Below are 22,382 nucleotides of genomic sequence, written 5' to 3'. Positions count from 1 at the left end.
ATCATGTGGCTTCAGTCTTGCACCATCATGATGACACAGGGTGTGAGAGCCTCTAGCTGAGAAGCAAGGGGCTGTGCTGTGAGTCTGAGGAAGCTTGTCCTGTGCTCAATGTCCTACTCTCCCATTCGCTGTTTTCCCACTTTTCTTGCCTCCAGACAGAAGTACTATCAAACCCATGGTGCAGGACAGGGATGTGGTTGAGTCACCTTCCCTGGATGTGCTTTAAAAAAGGGTAGATGAGGTGCTCAGGGATCTGGTTTAGCTTAGGATGGGAATGGTTGGACTTGATGATGTTAAAGGTCTTTTCCAACCTTGTGATTCTGTGACAGGGACAGCACGTGTGATGGATGGGTGTCTGCAGACTGTGAGCATCACAGGTAGTAAGAATAAACCCAGCCCCAGCACTTGGTGCCCTGTGTGTACCGACACCCATCGTGTGGCTTCCCAGGGCTGCACGTGCATCACCCTGCTCCACAGGAGTGTGGTGAGCCCTCCCTGGACCAGTCAGCCTCATCTTTCTTTTTCTGTCCTTTAAAGCTGCAGACTCATGATGTAATCCCCTAAAAATAATTCAGGCCTCTCCCAGGAGTGACAAACATCCTCCTGTGTGAACCAGAGCTAAATCTGTCTCTGCTGTGTCCCTCTCAGGATACAGCCTGTTCCTCTGTGTCCCGTCAGTGCTCGCTCCTGTTTGTGCTCTGTGCTAGTGGCTCTGCTGTGACTTACTCCAGGTTAACACCCTGACCCTCTCCTTGTCCACAGGCAGTTTGTGAGAACCACATCTACACACACAGAGGGTCACCCTGGGGGATTGATGGTGAAGGACACACTCAGGTATGCTCCTGGTTCAGTCTTGCACAGTCATGATGACACAGGGCACAGGAGCCTCTAGCTGAAGCGAGGGGCAGTGCTGTGGGTCTGGGGAAGCTTGTCCTGTGCTTGACATCCTACTCTCCCATTTGCTGTTCTCCCACTTTTCTTGGCTCCAGAGGGAAACACCATCACACCCACACCAAGTCCCCCAGGATGGGTCTGAGCAGGTGTTTGTAGAGGGATGCATGTAGAGCATGTCACTGCTTTGGAGTGCACAGTGACCTGCCAGAGGGGATGTCACCATGCCTGGCTGTGCATTGCCCCGTTCCCAAAGCTGACCCTCTGGGACTGGGGGGAGCAGAGCTGGCTGCCTGCTGCTGCAGCACCAGCTGGGGCATGCCCTGGACAGGCAATATCCCTTCTGTCCACGCAATACCCCTCCGTGGGTTTGGCTATTGCCTAACGATGCTGAGTCAAACCCCAGGTGAGGCAGAACCTGCCTGCTTCTCAGAGCCACAGGGCAGCAGAGACACCATCCTACTGCTGCCAACACTAGTGCAAAGCAGCCATAGGAGCTGCTCAGATCCATCTGCCTGTGTCTTACGCCTCACTGGCTGCTCAGGGCTGTGTGAGGTCCATGCTGTAATCACATGTGACCCATGGAAGCCCTGATTTCTCCAGCCTTATTTCTCCAACCAGCTTGCTTAAGGCACACAACGTGCATGCAGACGATGTGTGTGCTGACACTGATCTGCATCTGAACATGCTGCACCAGTGTCTGGCCACAGGAAGGTCAGACAAAGCAAATTCCAGATGCTTTTCCTTGAATACCAGCACATCCCAATGAGTAAAACAGGCTGGAGTTTTAAATGTGCTGGAAAACAAATTCAGGTTTAGGCTTGAACTAAAATGACCTTAAACGTGATGTCTGATGTGCAAACCAGTGAGCAGGTGAGCACCAGCCCCAAAGAAAAGCTTCTCAATTTTAATTCACATCCTTTTAACTCCTTTTCCTAATGCCTCTCACTGCTTTGGAATGTTAAGCAATCTGTGCAGGTTACAATGGGAAACCTAAAGCCCCAAGTCCTGTAAACCCTAAAAATGAGGGTGATGCAGGCTTCAGTCAGCATCCCAGTGCTGCAGGGATGAGCTAGAGCCTCCTAAAAAATCTATATACCACTTTACTGAGAAAGCAAAAGGCAACAAGCCATCCTGAAGAACATAAATATTCCAGTTCATCAGTGTGTTTTTACATACTAGGTGGTATCATCCTGGAGGGGGGAAGGGGCGGTTGTTTTCACAGGGGAACAATGTTTTAATCTTTTTTAACAAAGACTTTGAGCCAGTTACCAGCAACAGCAAAGTCACCAGTCACCAGCTATAGCTTCGCTGGAGCAAGCAAGGAATGAGTAATGCCAGGAGGAATGCTGCTGAAACCATGAGCTAGAGGTTTAGGGAGGGGAAGGGGAGGAATCAAGGTGAAGCAGAGGAACACACACATAAAAGGCTGTGTTTGTAATTCCTCTTCTGGTTTCCCACCAAGTTATTCATGGTAAAAACTGCAGGATGTAATTTAGGTTACTGAATTCCTCTTTTCTCTTTCAAAACCAGTGAGCAAGAGTTTAAGGAGATCACCCTCTGGGAATGATTTCTCGTTGTTCCTCTGAGCTGTTTAATTCAGAGTCCAAAATGTGAGTCTCTCTGAGCCTTTAACAGAAGCACCAAACTAATTCCTCTCCGAGCCACAACCTGAGGGAGTAAAACACCATCTTCTCCAGCCTGAGTAAATTTCACTCTCAAGTTTGGGGCACCAAACTCTCTTTATATCAATACAAACCCAGTATTCAACCCATACTGGAGTGTAGTTACAGTCCCAAGTCCTAGTAGAGCTGATGCCATGTAATTTTATCACTGAAGTGGCAGCTAATTCTAGACTCTCAGTTAATTTATCAGAGCCAGCTCTGGACTCAGTCTCCCAGAAGATTTAAAAAGAAAACTCAACTTTCCAAAAGCAAGAAGTTCTTTGAATGCAGGGAGTAAATGGATTTAATGATAGCATTTATTAGTCTGCTCTACTTGATACAACAGCAGAAAATTCCAGGTATCAGCTCATGTCCAAGGACTTTACTCCCTAATTTCCTATTGTATTGTCCTCAGACACACTGACATCTATAGTTGTTTAAGGGAATTGGATTCTTCTGCCCTTGCAGATTGTTATTGTTCCAGAGAAATCCTTTCTACTCGGTTCAGGTAACTGCATGTTACAATTTGCAGCCCTTTGCTAAGAACTCTTCTTGTTTTACCTTTAGTGAAACATCTGCTGACAATCCTCAGTGTAATCAGGCTCTCAGGAGGTCTAACACCCCACAACCCATGAGGAGAGAGGCTTTAGGACATGCTAAAACTCCCTTCCCACCAGGCTCATCGGGAAGCTGGTGGCACCTTCTCCTTCCAGCTCAGTCATCCCCTGCCAGTGCAGCTCAGCTTTGGAGTCAGTAACTGCAGGCAGAAGCCTGGAGAATGTCACAGGTGATGCAGGACAGCCAGCACAGGTCTGAGGGTGATGTATGCTGCTATATCCTGGTCCCCAGCACCATCACTTGCTGGGGCATCGTTCCCTCCTGGAGGGCCAGTGGTGGGGCTCGGGCTGCGATGGTGCCTCCTGCCAGGCAGGTGCTGCTCACTGGTGGAGTATTAGTGCCTGTAAGGGAGGATGAGGGAGTCAGGCTGGTTCAGCCTGGAGAAGAGAAGGTTCCAGAGGGACCTTATAGCACCTTCCAGAACCTGTACGGTGCCTGTCAGATGGGGAAGGACTGTTCCTGAGGGCAGGGAGTGATGGGACAAGGGGTGATGGGTTTAAGCTAGAAAAGGGGAGATTTAAGCTGGATATTAGGAAAAGTTTCTGCAATATGAGAGTGGTGAGACATTGGCACAGGTTGCCCAGTGATGTAGTGGAGACACTCAAGGGCAGGCTTGATGGGGCTCTGAGCAACTTGATCCAATGAAGATGTCCCTGCTCACTGCAGGGTGTAATGAGGTGGCCTCCAAGGGTCCCTTCCCACCTCACACAGCGTGGGATTCTGTGTTTCTAACAACTATGAAAGGTTGGAGGCAATGTGGCATTAATGCCAAACCTGCTCAGACACCACTGCTGTAAACACCTCACCTGATCATAGGTGCTACATGGGAACATACAACACCATCACCTGTATTTGGGTGTCTGATCTCATGGCCAAGCTGGCTGATTTAGAGAGAGAGCTTCTATGACCTGTAGAGCTCCAGGCCAAAGGCCACCAAAGAATCAGGCTTGTTACAGCACCCACATTGATGACTCAACCAATTATTGATTGCAGTTGTTTCCCAGCAGCCTACTCCATCTTGGCAACAACCAACCACCTTCCTACGCTGCTTCCTTTAGGGGTTGAAGTTCTCTCTTGGGTTCATGTCCATAGCAAGGGGCCACTGGTGTGGGTGGCACCGCCTTGGACTGTGTTAATAAAATACACTGCAAAATAAAACATTAACAACTCCATGTTTACCAGTTTGGAGATGTCAGGTACCAGCTCCCCTGGGCTGTTTGCACTCACTATTTTAAAACACACTCTGTCAAAACCTCCTGGCATAGAGAAAACTTCCAACTGCCCAACAGCTGGGGGGGGGGGGGGGAAACACGGTGCCCAACTTTACTGAATTCAAAAATACACACAGAAAACCAACTGGAATTGTTAAGAAGGGTATGGGCAGAGATAAAACTGGAGCAAACTAAACCCCATGTACACTGGGTGCGGATTCCCCTGCAGTGAGGGCACCTCCTGCCTGCACAACTCAGGTTCTCCTTCTTCCCAGCCTGTTTGGCATGAATTCCAGACTGCTATGAAAACAGAAAGGGCTGTTTGCCTTCTGCAAATACCAGGGAACCACAAACCTGGAGGGCAAATCCTCTGAGGACCAGGTGAGGGAGCTGGGGCAGTTCAGCCTGGAGAAGAGGAGGCTGAGGGGAGACCTTCTCCCCACCTCCCCTGCCCTGCCAGGAGGGTGCAGAGAGGTGGGCGATGGTCTCTGCAGCCAGGGGACAGGAGATGGGACAAGGGGCAATGGGCTCAAGCTGCCCCAGGGCAGGGTCAGCTCAGCTGGGAGGGAAAGTTCTTCCCTGGCAGAGTTGTGGGGCTGTGGCACAGGCTGCCCAGGGAGGGGCTGAGTCACCCCCTGGGTGTGTTTAACAGAGGGGAGATGAGGTGCTTAGGGAGCTGGTTTAGCTTAGGATGGAAATGGTTGGACTTGAGGATCTTAAAGGGCTTTTCCAACATGTGAGTCTGGGATTCTGTAACTTCTGCTGCTCAGACTAACACGAGGGTTAGAGAGTGGAGCCACACACAGTAATTCTTTCCCAGCTCCCCTGTTTGTTACTATATCGTTCCTCTTTGGTACTTTCCATGGGCTCTAAGTGGCCTTTGCTGTTGCTGACATGCTCAGCACTAGCATTGTGGATTCACTGGGCTCTTCTTGGCCGTGTTAATGCAACGCAGCAGACTGCTGCAGGTTTCTACAAGGCCAGTGATGTTCTGGGTCGGTGGTGGAATTTTCAAATCTATGTAGTACTGCTTTTAAAATCTCTCTGACTGTACCATACCCAGCTAAGGAAAGGACCAAGAAAACAGGGGAAGCACACTAACCCTTCAGTTAACTTGAATCCCTGCTGAGTCACAGACCGGCAGGTACAGCACCTCCCAAACTCGATGCTCTTCTATAAAAAGCCCCATGCCAGGGACAGATACAGCCTGGCTCTCAACCCCTGGAGCGTGAGTGGAAAGGAAAACTACCCAGCAAACACTGGGTACTGCAGAAGGCTTTTTCTAACAGCCTTGCTTGTAAACCTCGGGAAGTTTGCCTACTCATCACAAGCGTGACACAAAGCAAGGTGCCGCACCCAGCCACACCACATCCTGCTCTGAGGAGCACAGACCATGCCAGCCTGCCCTGGCAAAGCCCAGCACACGAGGCTTCTGCGCTGGGTTGTCTTGCCCCTGATTAAGTATCTCGTGTTTGTATCTCTCTAGTACCAGTTTTATCTCAGGCGCTCTCAGCACAACTCACCCTGGCAGCAGGGAACTCCTCTGCCCCTTCAGCCTGTTAATGATTACAGGACAACCAGGCCCTGTCCCAGGGGAGTTAGGCATCCTCACCACCCAATGGAAGAGAAAGCAGCTGTTCCCTGTGCCCTCTGCAGCACTGTAAGCTCACCCTCCTCTCAGCATGTCCCACAAGGTCAAACCTGCCCTCAGGAGCCCATGGGAGAGCAGCGCTGGCTGACAGTGAACATCTCCCCTCCAGCAGATCCCGCGTGCCCTGGGCTTGTCCCTTTGAGCCACCCCTGCTGCAGCAGTCCCAGTCTCTTCTCAGCTTAGCTCCTGGGGAGAAGCCCTGCTGAGAGGGACCTGGGGATTCTGGTGGATGGGAAATTTCACACACGAGCCAGCAGTGTGCTGGCAGCTGGGAAGGGCGATGGGACCCTGGGCTCCATCAGCAGAGGGGTGGCAGCAGGGACAGGGAGGGGATTGTCCCTCTCTGCTCTGCCCTCCTGAGGCCCCAGCTGGAGTCCTGTGTCCAGAGCTGGGGCCCAACACAAGGAAGATGTGGGACTGTTGGAGAGGGGTCAGAGGATGATTAGAGGGCTGGAGCAGCTCCCCTACGGAGAGAGGCTGAGGGAGATGGGCTGGGTCAGCCTGGAGAAGAAAAGGCTGTGGGGGGACCTCACTGCAGCCTCCCCGTCCCTGAAGGGAGCAGAGGAACAGGAGGGGAATGGGCTTGTTAAAGGGCAGAGACTGGCAGGACAAGGGGATGGGGTGAAGCTGGAGGAGGGAAGGGGGAGAGGAGATATTAGGGGAAGTTCTTTGCAGAGAGAGTGGTGAGGGGCTGGAAGGGGCTGCCCAGAGAGGGGGTGGGTGCCCCATCCCTGGGGGTGTTCAAGGCCAGGTTGGCTGGGGCCCTGGGCAGCCTTGTGTAGCTCCAGGCCTGGAGGTTGGTGTCCCTGCCTGTGGCAGGGGGTTGGGGCTCTGTGACCCTCGGGGTGCCCTGGCAGCGCCATGTGGGTGCTGTGGGCAGGCTGTGGGCAGGCCAGCCAGCCATGAGGCACGCGTGGCTCACGAAGAGGGCTCTGAACGTGCTGCTGTGAGCGCGGGGGCGCGAGTAGAAGCCGGCGGACTGCGCCCGGGCAGAGGAGGGGAGCTCAGAGGGCCCCTGACAGCCGGCTCCAGGCAAGGCCGGCCCGGGGCTTCGCCTCTTTGCCCGGACAGGGGCCCTGCGGAGGCGGCCGCAGCGCCGGGAAGAGGCGCCGGATCTGCGCAGGGCCTCGTGGGGAGCGCCGGCTGCCGCCGGCTGCCACCGCGCAGCCCCCCGCACACGGCCCGGCCAGCGGGCTCCGCGCAGCGCCCAGACACAACATGGCGGGCGGGGGCTGAGCGACGACCCCGCCACTAGGGCCGAGCGCTCCAATCGCCGCCCGCAGCTGCTGCCGGGGCGGGACGCGCCTGCCAATCCGCGGGCCATTCCGGCCGCGGAGCGTGTAGTCCCGGCCCGGCCGCTGCGGAGGGATACGGTCGGCGCGGAGCGGCCGTTCCGAGAAGTGACGCAAGCGGCGGGAATTTCCCGGCCGCGCCGGCCCGGGGTGGGTGCGACAGGCGGGCGGGAGCCGCTGCGGGCGGGGCGCGGCGCCCCCTCCGCTGAGGGGATGCGGCCGCTCCCGAGGGCGAGCGGCGGGGCCAGGGCCGGTTCCGATTCCAGCCCGCTGAGGAGCGCGGAGCCCGGCGGCGTCCGGCCAGCCCCGCCGCCTCTCAGGCGGCGCGAAGGGCTGCGAGGGGGGCGCCGGCCCCTGCAGCCGCCGCATCTGCCCGGTGGGGCTCGGCGTGGCCAGTGTGGGGCCGGGGACGTCTGGCCGCGTCCTATTGTGTGACACACCGTGAGCGCCTTCGTGTCCCGGGCACCGGCCAGCTGACGGCGGTGGCATTTGCAACAGGGTTTGCCCAGCGTTGCTTCCTTTCCCACGCGGCCAGGTGCCCTGCGGTGCCATCAGCTGCTTTTCACTGTTTACAGCTGGAGGAGCTGTGAGAGCAGAGAGTGACATGGGGCATCCCTTCATCCACCCCTTCATCCATCCATCCATCCCTCCATCCATCCATCCATCCATCCATCCCTTCATCTATTCCTGTCTCCAACCCTATGTTCATCCATCCCTCCATCTGTCTCCATCCGTCTCCATCCCTATGTCCATCCCTCCTTCCCCCCCCCACCGCAGACCCCCGTAGGGGACACGCGTGTCACGGAGCCGAGGAGGGTGGACGGTTCACCCGGGGCGCCCACCAAGCCCGGGCGAGTTGCCCTCCCCAGGGGCAGCCGGTAGAGCCGCTACCGCCCACACACCCCCGTGCCGAGGGCCCATGGCTGTCCCCGGCCGGGCCCGAGCGGCCGCTGGCGACTGCGCCGGGGTGGGGCGGGGCCCCGGACTCTTTTTTCCCGGCGTGCCCCGCGCAGGCGCCGCCGTGTGCTGCGTCACAGCGCCGGCCCGCGCTAGTCTCTGCGTGGCCGGTTGCGGGTGCGGACGCGTTTCGCCGTTATGGCCTCCGCCGCCACACACCCGGCTCCCCCCGCCGCCAGTACCGCCACCGCCGCCGCGGCCCCGCCGGTTCCCGCCGCCCCGGGCATCCTCATCGGCGACCGGCTGTACTCGGAGGTGTCTCTGACCATCGACCACTCGCTGATACCCGAGGAGCGCCTCTCGCCCACTCCTTCCATGCAGGACGGCCTGGACCTCCAGTGCGAGACGGACCTGCGCATCCTGGGCTGCGAGCTCATCCAGGCGGCCGGCATCCTCCTCCGCCTGCCGCAGGTGGGTGCGGGGCCCGGGGTGGGGGGGGGAAAGGGGAGCGGGGGGGGTGGGGGGGGGGGTGAGCGCCGCCATTGTGGCGCGGCGGGAAGGGCGTGTGAGGCGGCCGCGGGGGGGGGGGGGGGGGGCGGGCGGGCGGCGGCGCCAGCTGGTGCCTGACACAAAATGGCGGCGGCTGGTCCCGGTGACTGACTCCCGCTCCCTCTTCCTCCTCTTTCCCTCCCTCCCTTTGCCTTCATAGGTGGCGATGGCGACGGGGCAGGTGCTGTTCCATCGGTTCTTCTACTCGAAGTCCTTCGTCAAGCACAGCTTCGAGGTGAGCGCGGCACGGCCTGGCGGGGAGCGGCGGGGGGGGGGGGGGGGGGGGGGAGAGGAGCGCACAGGCCGGGTGACCACACGCCACGCAGGCCGCGTTCAGGCCTTCAGACCGCGGGCTTTTTGGGTGCTTGGGGATTGGATTTTTACCTTTTTTGAGTGTCTGCGGGTCGGGTTTCCCCGTTGTTGCTGTGTGTTTCTAGTTAGCTCGGGTTTTGAAACCATTTTCTTACGGAAACGGGCCTTCCTTTCAGATTGTTGCTATGGCCTGCATCAATCTCGCCTCCAAAATCGAAGAGGCGCCTCGGCGTATAAGGGACGTGATCAACGTGTTTCATCACTTGCGTCAGTTAAGAGCAAAAAGGTAAGACCAGCTTCGTTACGGGCACGAGCATCTGTTGTCACTAATGTGCGCTGCAGTTCTCGATTCACAGTGTTCTTCCAGGCTAAGTTCAACGACCTAAAGTTGAGAAGGGAGTGCTCGTTGGCTGCTGTGTAGGCAGTACAGCTCAATGCTGACTTCTTCTGCCGTTGCTTTTGTTCACCTGGTAGACCCGTTGTCGTTATTTATGTAGCTGTGAGTCACGAGTGTTGGTTCTAGTTGGAGGTCCACAGTTGTAGTTATAGGTCTGTTGCTACCTGGTTTTTGAAGTCTTGTAGTTGTTGAAAGGTAGTCTCAGTTATGAGTAGCAAATCAGTGGGTTGCTGTAGTATTTTCTAGGCTTTTAAGCATGTTCAGCAGAGTGAACTCACATACATGCAGTTTCCTTGTATGTATCCATCCAAATGTGGTTATGGTGCCAGTAAGACATCACCAAACAAAAGGTGAAAGCTGAACTTTTCCCAGTGAAGGTAGTACTACCTTTTAGGAAAAAAAAACCACATTTATTTTGAAAGTAAAAAGTACAGTTTGGCTTTACAGTGATGCAGCTTGAATGCTACTGCTTCAGTAAGGGACATGTTGTTGAGCTTTGGAAGTGGAAGGCACCTTTAATCGTGAAAAGAGAGGCTTGTGTTTGTCACGGTACCATGTGCTTGTGTCACTGGAGTTGGCTCATGAGCTTCCCTGATCTGGGTGCAGATCTGGGTGACTGCTCCAGTTGTAGAGCTGCTGTTCTCAGTCGTGAGTGCTGTTGCTTTGGGTGTGAAGTGATTTACTCCTTCATGTGTAGAGCAGATTAACCTGATGTGTTGGAAGGAACAAGGAATGGTGGAAGGGAAGGAGTTCTCAGAGTTGCTATTAAGTGCAGAATGTCTTTCCATTTGTTACACAGCAGTATTGTAGTCTGTGAGACTGGAGATGTCAGCTGTGCTGAAGTAGCTTTGCTTTTAGTGGCTGATGGCTTAAATTGTAAGGTAATACACAGTTACAAAAGGGTTTTGTTTTCAGCTAGATTTCACTCTTACTTCTCTGTACCACCAGGTTACAGCAGGAGTTTAAACTTGAGCCCTGTGTAACCGTTTTGGAGAAGTAAAGTGGAAGCCCCTTAGGAAGACCAGCTGTTTCTTGGCATGTTTATCCTGGTTATGCTTATGCTGCATCTCATACTTTTGCTCCTACTGCCTTGTACTCAGGTTTTCCTAGTTAGTTTTCAGCAGAGTGATTCAGTGTGACCCTTTGGAACTTAGTTTTGTTCTGTCTGTTTTGTTTTTTAAGTTGTTACCTGTGTTGGCCCTGAGAGAGTTTTGTGAAGTGACACCAAACGTGTTCAGTGGTATTGTTTCTCACCACAGTTACGATGAGGGAGTCTGGTTATTGGAAGGATTGAAGCTGGCTCAGTGATTCTTAATGTTTTGGCCGTGATCCAGACAGTGAAGGTTAATTAATTAATCATCTGCAATGCTTTTCTTTGCAACGAGAATACAAATTAGTTGTTTCTTTGTGCTGTGCGAAGGATCAGAGAAACTGAACTTAACCTGTGAACTTAAATCTTTCCAGCTAGCCTGTTCCAAATCTGAATGTCACTTGTGCATGTTACATGGTGTCTAAAATGCATCATGTCCAGAGAAATCGTGCACTTCTGCCCATTATTTTCTGGAGAAATGGGTATTGCTGCTCTGAGATTCTGAGTGAAGCTGCATGAAATTAATCTTAAAAATGGTGAAGTCTGACATTCAGGCTTCCCCCCCCCCCTTTTTTTTTTCTAACAAGCAGGATGTAAACGTTTTTTTTTCTGTACTTTTTACAAGATTACAATCCTATAACCTGTACACGTTATTAACTTCAACTCTTTTTTCCCTTGCAACCGACTATACAGCGACCAGCTACATTTACCAAAGCCTGGGTGATGTGGAGTGGTACATAAAGATGAAGCTGTCGTCATGGCAACAGTGAGTGAAGTATCGAAAATCCCCAAGGAGAAGCCAGTGCTCTGTGAATAGGTCACTGGAATCGGGGGACTAACAGGTTGGCCGCTGGTGAACCATTTGGAAGAACTCCTGTATCTTGTTATAAGCTTTTTTCTTTGCTGTCCAGGTTTTTAGAATACTAGCTTAATCCTTATTTTTTTGTTGTTGTTGTTTTTCCCCTTAATCTGAAGCTAACACTTAGGCTGTAGTTAGTTTCTCACACGCAACCCAGAACTGAAACCATCAGTCAGGCTGCTGTACTTTCTTTTCCCCCCTCTAGTCTAGTATTTCTGTTAACTGAAGCTCTTAACCTGCACATGAAGTTTGAGTAGTTTGAGTAGGCTTTCTTTCTTTCTTTCTTAAACAGTTTTGGGTTCTTAGTTCCACTTTCTGGCTCTGTATAACTGCAGTTTGAATCGATTCCTTCACAAGGATGCAGAAGTCCTGAGTCTGTAAAGCTATTTATTTAAATTACTATGTAAGCAGTCCCTTATGTGTATCTGTTTGCAGAACTGGGAATTGCATTGGAATTGTCTTTTTGTAAGACCTGTAGTGAACTGAGTTACTGCCAGGTGGTATTTCTAATGCTGAGAAGTAAGAAAAAGCTTGAAAAAGTGTTTTCACGAGCATATGTCATGTGGTACTGCATGTGAAACTGTTTGTGTGCATGGAGAAAAGCTCGTATTGTGAAAATACTGCTTTTTAAAATACTGTGTGCTGAAACGTGTTCTGAGCAAAGTGCAACTGTTGTTTGACATGGAGAATGTAGATCAAAGATGACTTTATTTGTCTTAAATGTGCAGAAAGTCCTTATGAGACTCGAACTGAGTGTGACTCCTGTTATATAATCTCACAAATGTTGGTTGGAGATGCTCAGACAGCTGTTCTTAACTTCTGTTGCAGCAAACAGGTCTGTGCAGGGGTGCTGGAAGTGGCCTGTGTTAATACACACTGCTTAGTGTTCTCCAGACTGCCCTACAACTCTGTGGTGCTTGTATTTACAGTGTTGGGGATGAATGTAGAACTCTTTCTTCTCTCATATTGACTGGCCTAAGAGAGATCTGGTCTTTGAAATGAGATGCTGATGTTAATGCTGTACTTGTCAGAAGTACTTCCTGCATTATGAACAAAACTATGTGCAGGGCACTTACTCCAGAGAATTAGACATTCCAGACATCAGATTTTAATACTGCATCAGATAATGCTGTAGCTGTGTCATTTAGGTTTCATTTATTAGTGGGGTTTTAAGAAGGATATTTGTAATTTACTTATTGTTACAAACACGTTACAGTGTGTGTTAATCTCTGGGGTTGTTACACAATCTCTAAATCCTCATGAAGCCCTGCGAGTAAGTGTTGGGCCTGTTTACCAGGACAGGCACTGGGTGCTCTGCTCTTAACTCTGAAGTCTTCCCTGGAGCTCTAGTGCTGATCTACCTGTAAGAGCAGATTCAAAGGAGAAATTGATAATACTGCTTGGTTATATAGGGCTTGAAGCCTCTACTTTGTATATTACTTTGTCAATTTTCCCTGGTTTGTTACTCAGACCTTAACATGGTTTCTTCATGGTTGGAGACCTAAGTGCAGCAAATACAGTAGCAAAGTTTCTCTTCTCCATAGGAAAGCTCAGAAGTTTTCCAAAGGGAGATTGCTGTGGTTCCCAACTTCTCAATAACTATGCATACCAACACCTTGTGGAGTTCATGGCAAAAGTACTAATTGGTAAATCTTGATGCAGTGGGCAACCTGGCTTTTGCCTGTAATAAGGTGCAGGAAAGGCTGCAGATCTTTATTTCTGCCTAAGTGGATGAAAGGCTGCATTTCTCTATCTCTGAAACCCTGGATAAATGGATGTTTTTCACAGCTACCTTAGATTTATGTGTGCCTTGAACTCGTGTGTTGTAAGAGCCCAGAGTAACACGGGACAGCAGAGTAAAGCACACTGCAAGACTGTCTTAATTCTGAGTTTTCTTTGGCTTTGCTGTCAAACATGTACAACTGGAGTATGAACTGTTGGTGCTGATCCTGTGGCCTTGTAGAAGGACAGTGAGAACTTAAAACCCAGGGAAGCTTGCAGTCTTTGCTGTCACACTTCTAGCTGCCTCACTCTGTTTTCATAATGCTGACTCTACTTTCAGGGAATGTGGGGACATGTGGATGATATTAACCCCATGGCAGGTTGTTGGATGATCCCATCCAGTCGTGTTGTCCCGCTGTTGATTTTAATTTTAGCCTGGAAGTCAGAGCTGCCCTGTTTCATCCAAGATCTGACACCTAAACTCACTGAACAAAACCTTGCAGATCCTGTTAATGCCAGTGATCTCCAGATAAACTAAATCAGTGTTGGAGGAAGTGTTCTGAAAGCTAGTCTGGCTAGTGGAAATGAATTGGAAGTGAATCAGTTTCACTGATTCAAAGAACTGCAGCTTGGTTCTTCCAGTCTCCTGCTCCAGAGCACTCTGTTCAGACAGCCTCCATTGCAGGCGATTGTTCAGATACAATCATAGTCCCACCACTGAAGTAGTTACCTTAAAGAAGCTTTAATTTTTTTTTCTTTTCCAGTTAATTTGAGAGAAAAAAGTAAACCCCACCCAGAAACAACCCATAGTCTGCCTGGGTTATATTCAGAGTAGCTGAAATCACAAGCTTTGTAAGCTTGTCCTAATGAGTGAGAGTAGCAACTAGAGAAGTTACTTTCATGTAGCGTGAAAAACATGGTTTTTAGGAAACAGAAGGAGCTGGACTTGATAATCCTCATGGGTCCCTTCCAACTCAGTATGTCCTATGGCTCAGTAATTCTAGTAAGGCTTGTACTTAAATTGTAGGTCCTTCCTGCCACCAGGAAGCTGCAGTAGTTCATTTCAAACTCGGGTTGCTGCTCAGCCCTGTGGGAAGAGCAGGGGAGCTCCTGCCTCAGGTGCATGGGTACACAATGTGATGCTTCTGTTAGTGGAGCGATGGATCGCTGTGTCCTTTGACCAGTGGTAATAAGCATCCTCCCAGGTGACTCCAGAAGTCTTAGCATAAATTCTGCCTCATTGGGGTTGGGAAAGCCTCAAGCTAACCTTGTAATTCAAGTGACCCTTTCTTCCTGGAGTGGGAGCCTGGGTATTTTGAGTATTTCTGCTCTGACCTATCAGAAGTGTGATCTGCTTGTGGTACTTGATGGGCTCAAAAAAGACAAGTTAGTAGTGATATACTTTGTCTGATGAAACAGAAGCTATATTTTTAATCCATCTTAGGTTACTGTTTTTCTCTTCATTTGAAGGTAATTAAAACAAACTCGTTACCTGTGCTTGGGGTGTACTAGGTTTATCATGTAAACAGACTGTGGTTTATTAGAGTGTAACCAGTTGCAAAAAAAGTTGTTCTGCATTGTAAAGCACGTGGAGTATGCCAGGCCTGTTACAAACAGGGGAAAAGGTTCCTCTTAGGGAGGAAGTGGATTAAAATGCACAATGTGCAGTGTCCAAAGGTCACATCTAACTATGGGCACGTAAAAGGATACAAAATGGAGTATGACACTACTACAGCAAGTGACATCAGTTAAACTTAAATGCTTTGGAGAGTTTTAGTGTTGGATTTGGAAGGAATTAGGACTCACAGGGCTGGATTTAGGAGTCTGGAATGAGCTCTTGTTTTGCAAATGCACATGACAGAAGCAACGTGATGTATGTCGATTAGTGGGAGCAGCAGATCAATGGGCAGATGTGTCACTGTTCCAGAGGTAAATTCTTTGCTTTGCTAGGCCTTTTCTGTACCACATCAGCAGGGCTGTCTTTTTCTCAGGATCTGAATAATCTTGTCTTCCAGTGCATAGGAAGCTGCAGTTCATAAACCACAAGCTTGCTACTTTATTATCAGTAAAAAAAAAATCTGTTCTAGCTTGCTTCTGAAATTGTGCCTGGCAAAGGTACCTGTATCCCACTCCTTCCCCCTCCTCTGTCAGGAAGTGTGAAGGTTCTTTGGAATCATTGTAAAGTTGACTTCCAGTCCAGGTTAGTGTGAGCACACAGCAGTGAGAGATCTGTTTTAATTTTTTAATCTTAGCCATCTAATCAGTAGGTAGTCAAAAGCAGAAACTAAACTAGTTTATCTAAACTTGGACAGCACAAGATTAATGCTTAAACTTGCTTGCAGGAGTTGAAAACCGGTTTCTGTTGCCATTAGTTGGTTGGAAGGGAAAACAGAGTTGCTGCTATTTTTGGATATGCAAAACAGTTTTGATTTTATTTCTTGCAAACTATAGGACTCCAAGCCCCCTGATACTTGATCAGAACTACATAAACACCAAAAATCAAGTAATCAAAGCAGAAAGGAGGGTACTGAAGGAGTTGGGATTTTGTGTTCATGTCAAGCATCCACATAAGGTGAGTTCTCAAAAATATATAATATAATTGTAGATGTTATTCCACTTTGATGTCATCACTGGGAGCTGTGGGACAAGAAACACAGGTGTCAAAATGACCCGATTTCTTTATTCCTTAGTAGTCACCGTGAATGTTCTTGCTGGAGTGTTGGGGCAAGAAGTCATTAGAAGTTGCTTCCTTGGGTAATTTTAAGGGTGGCTGGTTTTGAAAGCCGTAGAAAAGTAGTACAATGAAGAATTGTCTGGACCCTGTGGGATGATGGGAGCTTACAGTGTATGCTTAGGAAAGGAGGAGAATTGCTTTGGGATACCATTTGGCTATACATAGTCCTTACTGTTGCTTTATATGTTAAAACTGAGTCTTTGTTTGTTTCTTTCCCCCTTGTTCCTCAGATCATTGTTATGTATTTACAAGTCTTAGAATGTGAACGCAATCAGACCCTGGTACAGACAGCCTGGTAAGTTACTCTTCCATTCTTTTCCTTGCCAGGAAAATAGTAGCAGAAATAACAAGCCTGATGATCCGTATCCAAAGCAATGAGCTGTAAGTTATTACACAAATCCATACCTCAAAAATATTTTAGTGCTTGTTTCTGCTTACTATTTTCATGGCTTGATTCCACTGTAGTAATGGAGAACTCAATTTAACTTTGTTCTTTTTTCTACTCTTTAATTAAAGGGTAGTCCCTGATGGTAAGTCATAGAGCTCTGCCCTCTGCACCTCAGCCCATGACCTGGGGATGGCCTGTTTGGCTGCCCTTCTCTCCAGCCAACCCAGTGCAAGCTCTCATCCGAGATTCACTGAAGTGGTCCATATCCATCGGGCAGCATCTTCTAGTTCTGTCTGGGTGTCAAAGGATTTGTATATTTGCTTTTAGAAGTAACTGTTAAAAATGTTTCTAAATGTATTTGTTGCCTAGCTACTGTATAGTGTATTAAAGGACACGTGGGGTAGACTTTCTGCCAACATTTACTTAGTTCATTTAGCATTTGGCTAAACTTGAGTTTAAAAAAAAGAACCTTACAGTGCATGCAGCATGTTCACTTAGAAGCCACGTTGGGCATGGGTTTCTGTAGTCAATGCTTACTGACTGCTGTTTGTTTCTTTCCTGTAGTACAGTAACTTAGCCATCAGCAGAGGTCTGCTGGTTAAATGTATCTCTTGGCATGTATTGCTCTGGCAGTGCCAGCCGCTGCAAGAACAGTAGCTTAGTGAAGTGGGGGACCCATTACTAACTTGCAGGTGTCTTTCCAACACTCAGCAAATCGGATGCTTCTCTCTGGATGAAGTTAATGTGACTGAAGGCACGTGTAGGATTTAAGTGCAATGTTTTATGAACTTTATAGGTTGCAACTAGCCTCTGGAAAATGGTAGGTTAAAACTATACCATGCTTGTGTTTGAGTTTAAACATATTGATTTTCATGTGCAAGAGCATTGGTGTGTAAAGCAAACTGCTGGACAGATGCAAAGTACTTGTTAGAGTGTTAACACATGGGACACTTCATGGTGCAACTTAACTACCTGCCTAGGAAGTAGCCATTGCATACTGTTCCTTGCACTGGAGTTTGAAAACAGTGGCAACGGTGCAAACTTTGTTGCTGAAGTAGCAAATGTAAACATCAAATAACGTAATTTGAAAGAAAACAAGTGTTTAATATAATAACAGAAAAAATAATAAAGTCAATTGAGTCTCCAGTATTGTTACCCTCAAAAGAAACAGTTGTAAACCTGGGATCCAACTGTCTTTAAATCTTATTTTATTAGGAATTACATGAATGACAGCCTTCGAACAAACGTGTTTGTTCGCTTTCAGCCAGAGACTATAGCATGTGCTTGCATTTACCTCGCTGCTAGAGCTCTGCAGGTGAGTAGTCCTCTGTCTTCAGTCAGCGTTGCCTTTCATTGCTGGCAAATTGAGTTCAAGAAACTGAATGAAAGTATTTTAAGTCAGAGCCTGCTCTGTAATATCTGTTCTTAAGCTTTTGTTTGTTTTCAGATCCCACTACCTACCCGCCCTCACTGGTTCTTGCTCTTCGGCACCACGGAAGAGGAGATTCAGGAGATCTGCTTAACGACTCTGAAGCTCTATACCAGGAAGAAGGTAATGCTGACATGTTTGTTCTTCCCCTTCCGTGCTCTCAAGGCAGCACAGGAAGTTGTGGAAACCAGTCACGTTACTGTGATTAAAAGATAATTGTCTTATTTCTGAGGTACACCCAAAATATGGATTGAATTAGTTCAGGTCCTAACCACACTGTTTCTTTAACAGCCCAATTATGAATTCCTGGATAAAGAAGTGGAAAAGAGGAAAATGGCACTACAGGAAGCTAAACTGAAGGCAAAAGGCTTAAACCCAGATGGAACTCCAGCACTCTCAACACTGGGAGGTTTTTCCCCTGCATCCAAACCATGTAAGTTTGTTTTCTGAACAGAAACTTGAAAACTTAGTGTATTACACTAATTCTGTGTCCCATGGTATTTTAAAAAAAAACAATTACATGTTTGCTTCTTGAGCTCACAGACATTTTAAGCTCTTGCACAGAACTAAGCAGCAAGATAAACATTTTCTTTTCTTAAAACACAGATTGTAAAACCAGTTTCAGTATCTTCAGTTAGCAGATGAGAGGGAACTGGGATGCTTTCCTCAGTTCCACAGCTGAGTGATATGCTAGCAGTATGTACACCTGAGATAATTATATCATGGAAATGTCTAGACCCAGGAGTTTGCTGTTTGTTACTGTGCTGGGAAGAGAGACTCTGGGTGTAATCCGTTGGGGGAGCATGGTGGTAGCCTTCACAGTTCCCTTTGCAGCAGGTATCTCCTGAAAAACTGCTTTCTCTGAGGCTCTTTAGCGTGCTTGTCAGCTGTTGAATGCAGTGAAGGAAGACAGCTTGTGGTCAGGAAACAGAGAGGGGAAGGTCACAGTGCCGTCCTGGCACCAGCGCGAACGCGCTGTGGGAACGCGGAGCCGGGATGTAGCAGTAAATCTGTCTGAGCTCAGTGATACAAAGAACAGACAGGCTTGTCTTGGTGCTGTGAGCAGCTAGTGCTGCTGCTCATCTGTAAACTGCCCACAGAATGCAAAGGCTGTCACAAGCATTGGCCCAGTGATGTGGGTAAAGGAGAAGGCACAGGCCCTTGTTGGTTACACGACCTCTTGGAAACTGAAAGCATATACAAGACAGCAATGTTTTTAGCAGTTACTTCTCAAGAAAGATACACCAGAGTTTCCAGAGGTTTTAGAGCTGCCAGATGTGAACTTCTCACTAAGCAACGAAAGCCTTTCTTTATTTTTGTGAAGTGGCAGTCTAGGTTAGAAGAATTTGAGTGAAAGCAAGATCTCTTGTGGGGTTTTAGAAGATGTCTTACCAGCTGACAGTGAGGGAAAGCTGCTGACAGAATTCTTCCTTCTTTTCTGTGTTGTGACACTAAACCTCTGGTCCCTTTTGAGTGAGGCAGCTGAGGTGTGCGTCAGATTGCAGTGCCTCTGTCTTACCATCAGCAAGCCAGACAGAAGTGTATGTCCAGCATGGTAGTTCTTCCCTGAAAGGGGGAATTCATCTCTGGGCTTTATCAGCTGCCTGTAGAGACAAATTGACTTGTAAATAGGACTTTTGCTGTTAAGTTACATTTGTGCCACAAACACAAAAGTGAAATCTGTAATTTTGCTGTTCAGTCTTCTTTCTGTAGTACTGGAAGTGAACTGTCAAGGTAACAACTTCCAGTTATGTGTTTATGGGCCCTAAGGGCAGCTTTTATTTTGTAACTCTTGGGCCATGGTGGCTGAAATCTCAGATGAGCCTGGCTGCTTGGCTTGAAGGTCACTGTGTTCTTCTCCCTCCCCCCTGCTGGCAGTTGGCTTTAAGCTACGCTGCGTCTCCCCATGGGCATCTTGCTCCAATGTCCTCTTCTGGGAGTGTGCTGTAAATGGAAAGGTGGAATGAAATAGTAGCTATTGAGTTCCCCTTTATGTTTGTGCACGCACTGGTCACGGTGTATAAAGCATACAGCATGTTTATGACAAAAGCTATGGACAGAATACCTTACTGTGAATTTCAATTTAATTTTCAGCTTCCCCAAGAGAAGTAAAAGCTGAAGAGAAGACCCCAGTAGCCCTGAATACCAAAACAGTTAAAAAAGAGCCAGAAGAGAGGCAGCAAGCTTCCAAGAGCCCTTACAACGGGTAGGTAAAAACCTCTTCCTGATTATGCAAGACTTGTGTAAAAAGGATTTCTTAACTGAAGTAGAGTGAACTACTTCGGAGCTACTTCACAGAAGTATCAAGTACCTCAGAGTGTAACCCTGTTTTTATCCCCCCCCCCAAGCATGAGAAAAGAAAGCAAGAGAAGTAGAAGCAGCAGAAGCGCGAGTCGGTCGAGGTCAAGAACAAAGTCGAGGTCTCGATCGCACACTCCTAGGCGGCAGTAAGTAGTAAGGGGGTTGTTGCAGGGGAGGGGTGGGGTTTTTTGGCTGGGTTGTCTATATCATAATTAGCCCAAGTGGCAGACTTAGGTCTGGCTTTAGGCTCTTGGTTCTTGGCACGAAGCCCTTCTCTCATAACTGTGCCGTTAATAGTTTGAGCTGTAAAGACTACTGTAGAACCGAAGCATAGAACTACCCTACCTGCACACGTATGTGAGAAGTGCTGGGGGGTGAGGGAGCCCTGCCCTGTCCAGTGACCTCAAGGAAGCTTTGGAAATGAGAGTGGTCTCTGGGAACTCGGTCCCCATGCTTCTGCTTTCTCCCAGGGGCACAGGAGAGTGTGTCTCCTGGCTGGGTTCGCATGATGGGCTGGCTGGCCCTTCACTGCTCCACCTCTCCTGTCACTGAGGAAGAGGAGGAGCCGTGCAGGTCGAGGCAGTGCCAACTGCTGGCATTGGATAGGTATTTTGAAAGACTCTTCAGACTGACATCTAAGTTGGAAGCTGCCAACATGGATCTCAGTGGAGTGTTCCCCTAAATACTGCTATCTGTTGAAATCACTGAAGGAGGAAAGGCAATAACCAATTTGCAGTCTGTCAGAGAGGGGAAGAGTTGAACAATTATGAAAGGTGCTGCCTTTCGGGGTGTTTTGTTTGAAAAGGTGTGTTCTTGACCAATTGTTGTCATTCATCAGTTCTCCCTGTGGGAGGAATAGTCTCCTGTTTCTTCCATGATCTTGGGAGCTTCTAAGCATTTATTTACTTTATTTTCTTCCTTATGGAAGCTGCATTTTAAACCTTTACCACTTTCTCTGTAAGCTACAATAACAGGCGGAGCCTGTCTGGGACCTACAGCTCCAGGTCGAGAAGCCGTTCCCGCAGCCACAGCGGCAGCCCTCGCCGACACCACAACCACGGCTCGCCCCACCTGAAGACCAAACACAGCCGGGAGGAGCTGAAGAGCGCGAACAGACACGGCCACAAAAGGAAAAAGTCCCGTTCCCGTTCGCAGAGCAAATCCAGGGATCACTCTGACGCTGCCAAGAAGCACCGGCACGAGCGGGGACACCACAGAGACAGGCGGGAGCGATCCCGCTCCTTCGAGAGGTCTCACAAGGGCAAGCACCACGGGAGCGGCCGCTCAGGACACGGCAGGCACAGACGCTGAGGTTAGCACCTGCACCAGGCTCTGGTTTAACCTGTATATAATACAGTAAATGGACTCTTTGAGAACAAAGGAAAGGAATAGGAATTGATTAATTTAAACCTGGTATCTAATTTTTTTCCTAAAAGGTGTAGAAGATTTCTTTGTTTCTTTTGGGACAGGAACTGTTACCAACTTTTGCACATAATACCTTAGCAGTATCGCGTTGGTGAGGAACAATGATCAGGTTGAACTGTGTGTATTAGAGTTGTGTATTGTTTATCAGAACTGGAGAATGGATTTCTGTAAAAAAGCAAAACCTACCTTATTTTTATACAAGTCAATTGCAGACACTTATATTTAAGTATAGCTATTTGTTTAAACGATGGTGGATACTTTCTTACACTGGTTTTAGTCTGCATGTGTTAAAAAAGATTTTTACAGGAAATAAAATATAAAGCTTTTTTTTTTACTACCTGTTGGATGTCAAATATATTGAAACTAAACTTAATTTTCTTAATTGCATCACTCTGACCATTGCAGACGGATGGGACGTGGGTGTCTGATGTGCTGCTGTTGCAGATGAAGGACGGAGGAAGCTTTAGAAGTCAGGGTTGGTGCTTGACAAGCCCTGCCTGGGCTTGAGTCCCACCTTCACTTCAGCTGCCCCTGGGAGGGCTGTAGCACTGTGGCTGTGTGGCGCTGCCAAGCACAGATGGGTTTGCTGCTGGCACGTTGTCCTGTGCCACTGTGAGTCAAAGCTGTCACCTGGCACGGAGAGCTGTGGGTGGAGTTGTGGGTAAAGGAGAGGTGAAGTCCCATGGTTGCTGCTCCTGCAGGTAACAGAGAACCTTGGGCCTAAGGAGAGCTTTGCTCTGTGTGTGTAACCTCTCCAGCTGTTGATGATGTGGGTGGGGTGGGTGTGCTTCCCTGCAGCACAGGGCACAGCCTGACTACAAGGGAGCGGGTGAGGGACTGACAGGACTGACATGGTGCCCTGTGCACTGCTGGGCTCCAGCCACAAGTTCTGCAGACCTCAGAAGGAAAAGAAAAATAGCAATGTGGTTGACCAGAAGCTTCTCTGGAACCA

At 48.9% G+C, this 22,382-nt stretch overlaps 1 protein-coding gene across 1 annotated transcript; it reads left to right on the top strand.

Annotated features, from left to right (window-relative positions):
* Nucleotides 1–8,422: 8,422 nt before the first annotated feature.
* On the top strand, nucleotides 8,423–21,767 carry CCNL1 (cyclin L1; the record flags this gene model as incomplete). The annotated part of the gene is made up of 11 exons (XM_084267095.1): nucleotides 8,423–8,695; nucleotides 8,934–9,008; nucleotides 9,262–9,371; nucleotides 15,605–15,725; nucleotides 16,118–16,182; nucleotides 17,491–17,590; nucleotides 17,723–17,827; nucleotides 17,996–18,137; nucleotides 19,799–19,910; nucleotides 20,053–20,151; nucleotides 20,968–21,767. The coding sequence occupies 11 exons, from the start codon at nucleotides 8,423–8,425 to the stop codon at nucleotides 21,314–21,316; spliced, it is 1,551 nt and encodes a 516-aa protein (XP_084123221.1). The 3' UTR covers nucleotides 21,317–21,767.
* Nucleotides 21,768–22,382: the final 615 nt, after the last annotated feature.

Source organism: Gallinula chloropus (genome assembly GCF_964237585.1).
Source record: "Gallinula chloropus genome assembly, chromosome: 8".
Lineage (NCBI taxonomy): Eukaryota > Metazoa > Chordata > Aves > Gruiformes > Rallidae > Gallinula > Gallinula chloropus.
Note: the sequence above shows the minus strand (reverse complement) of the source record. Positions and strands in the feature narration are given on the sequence as shown.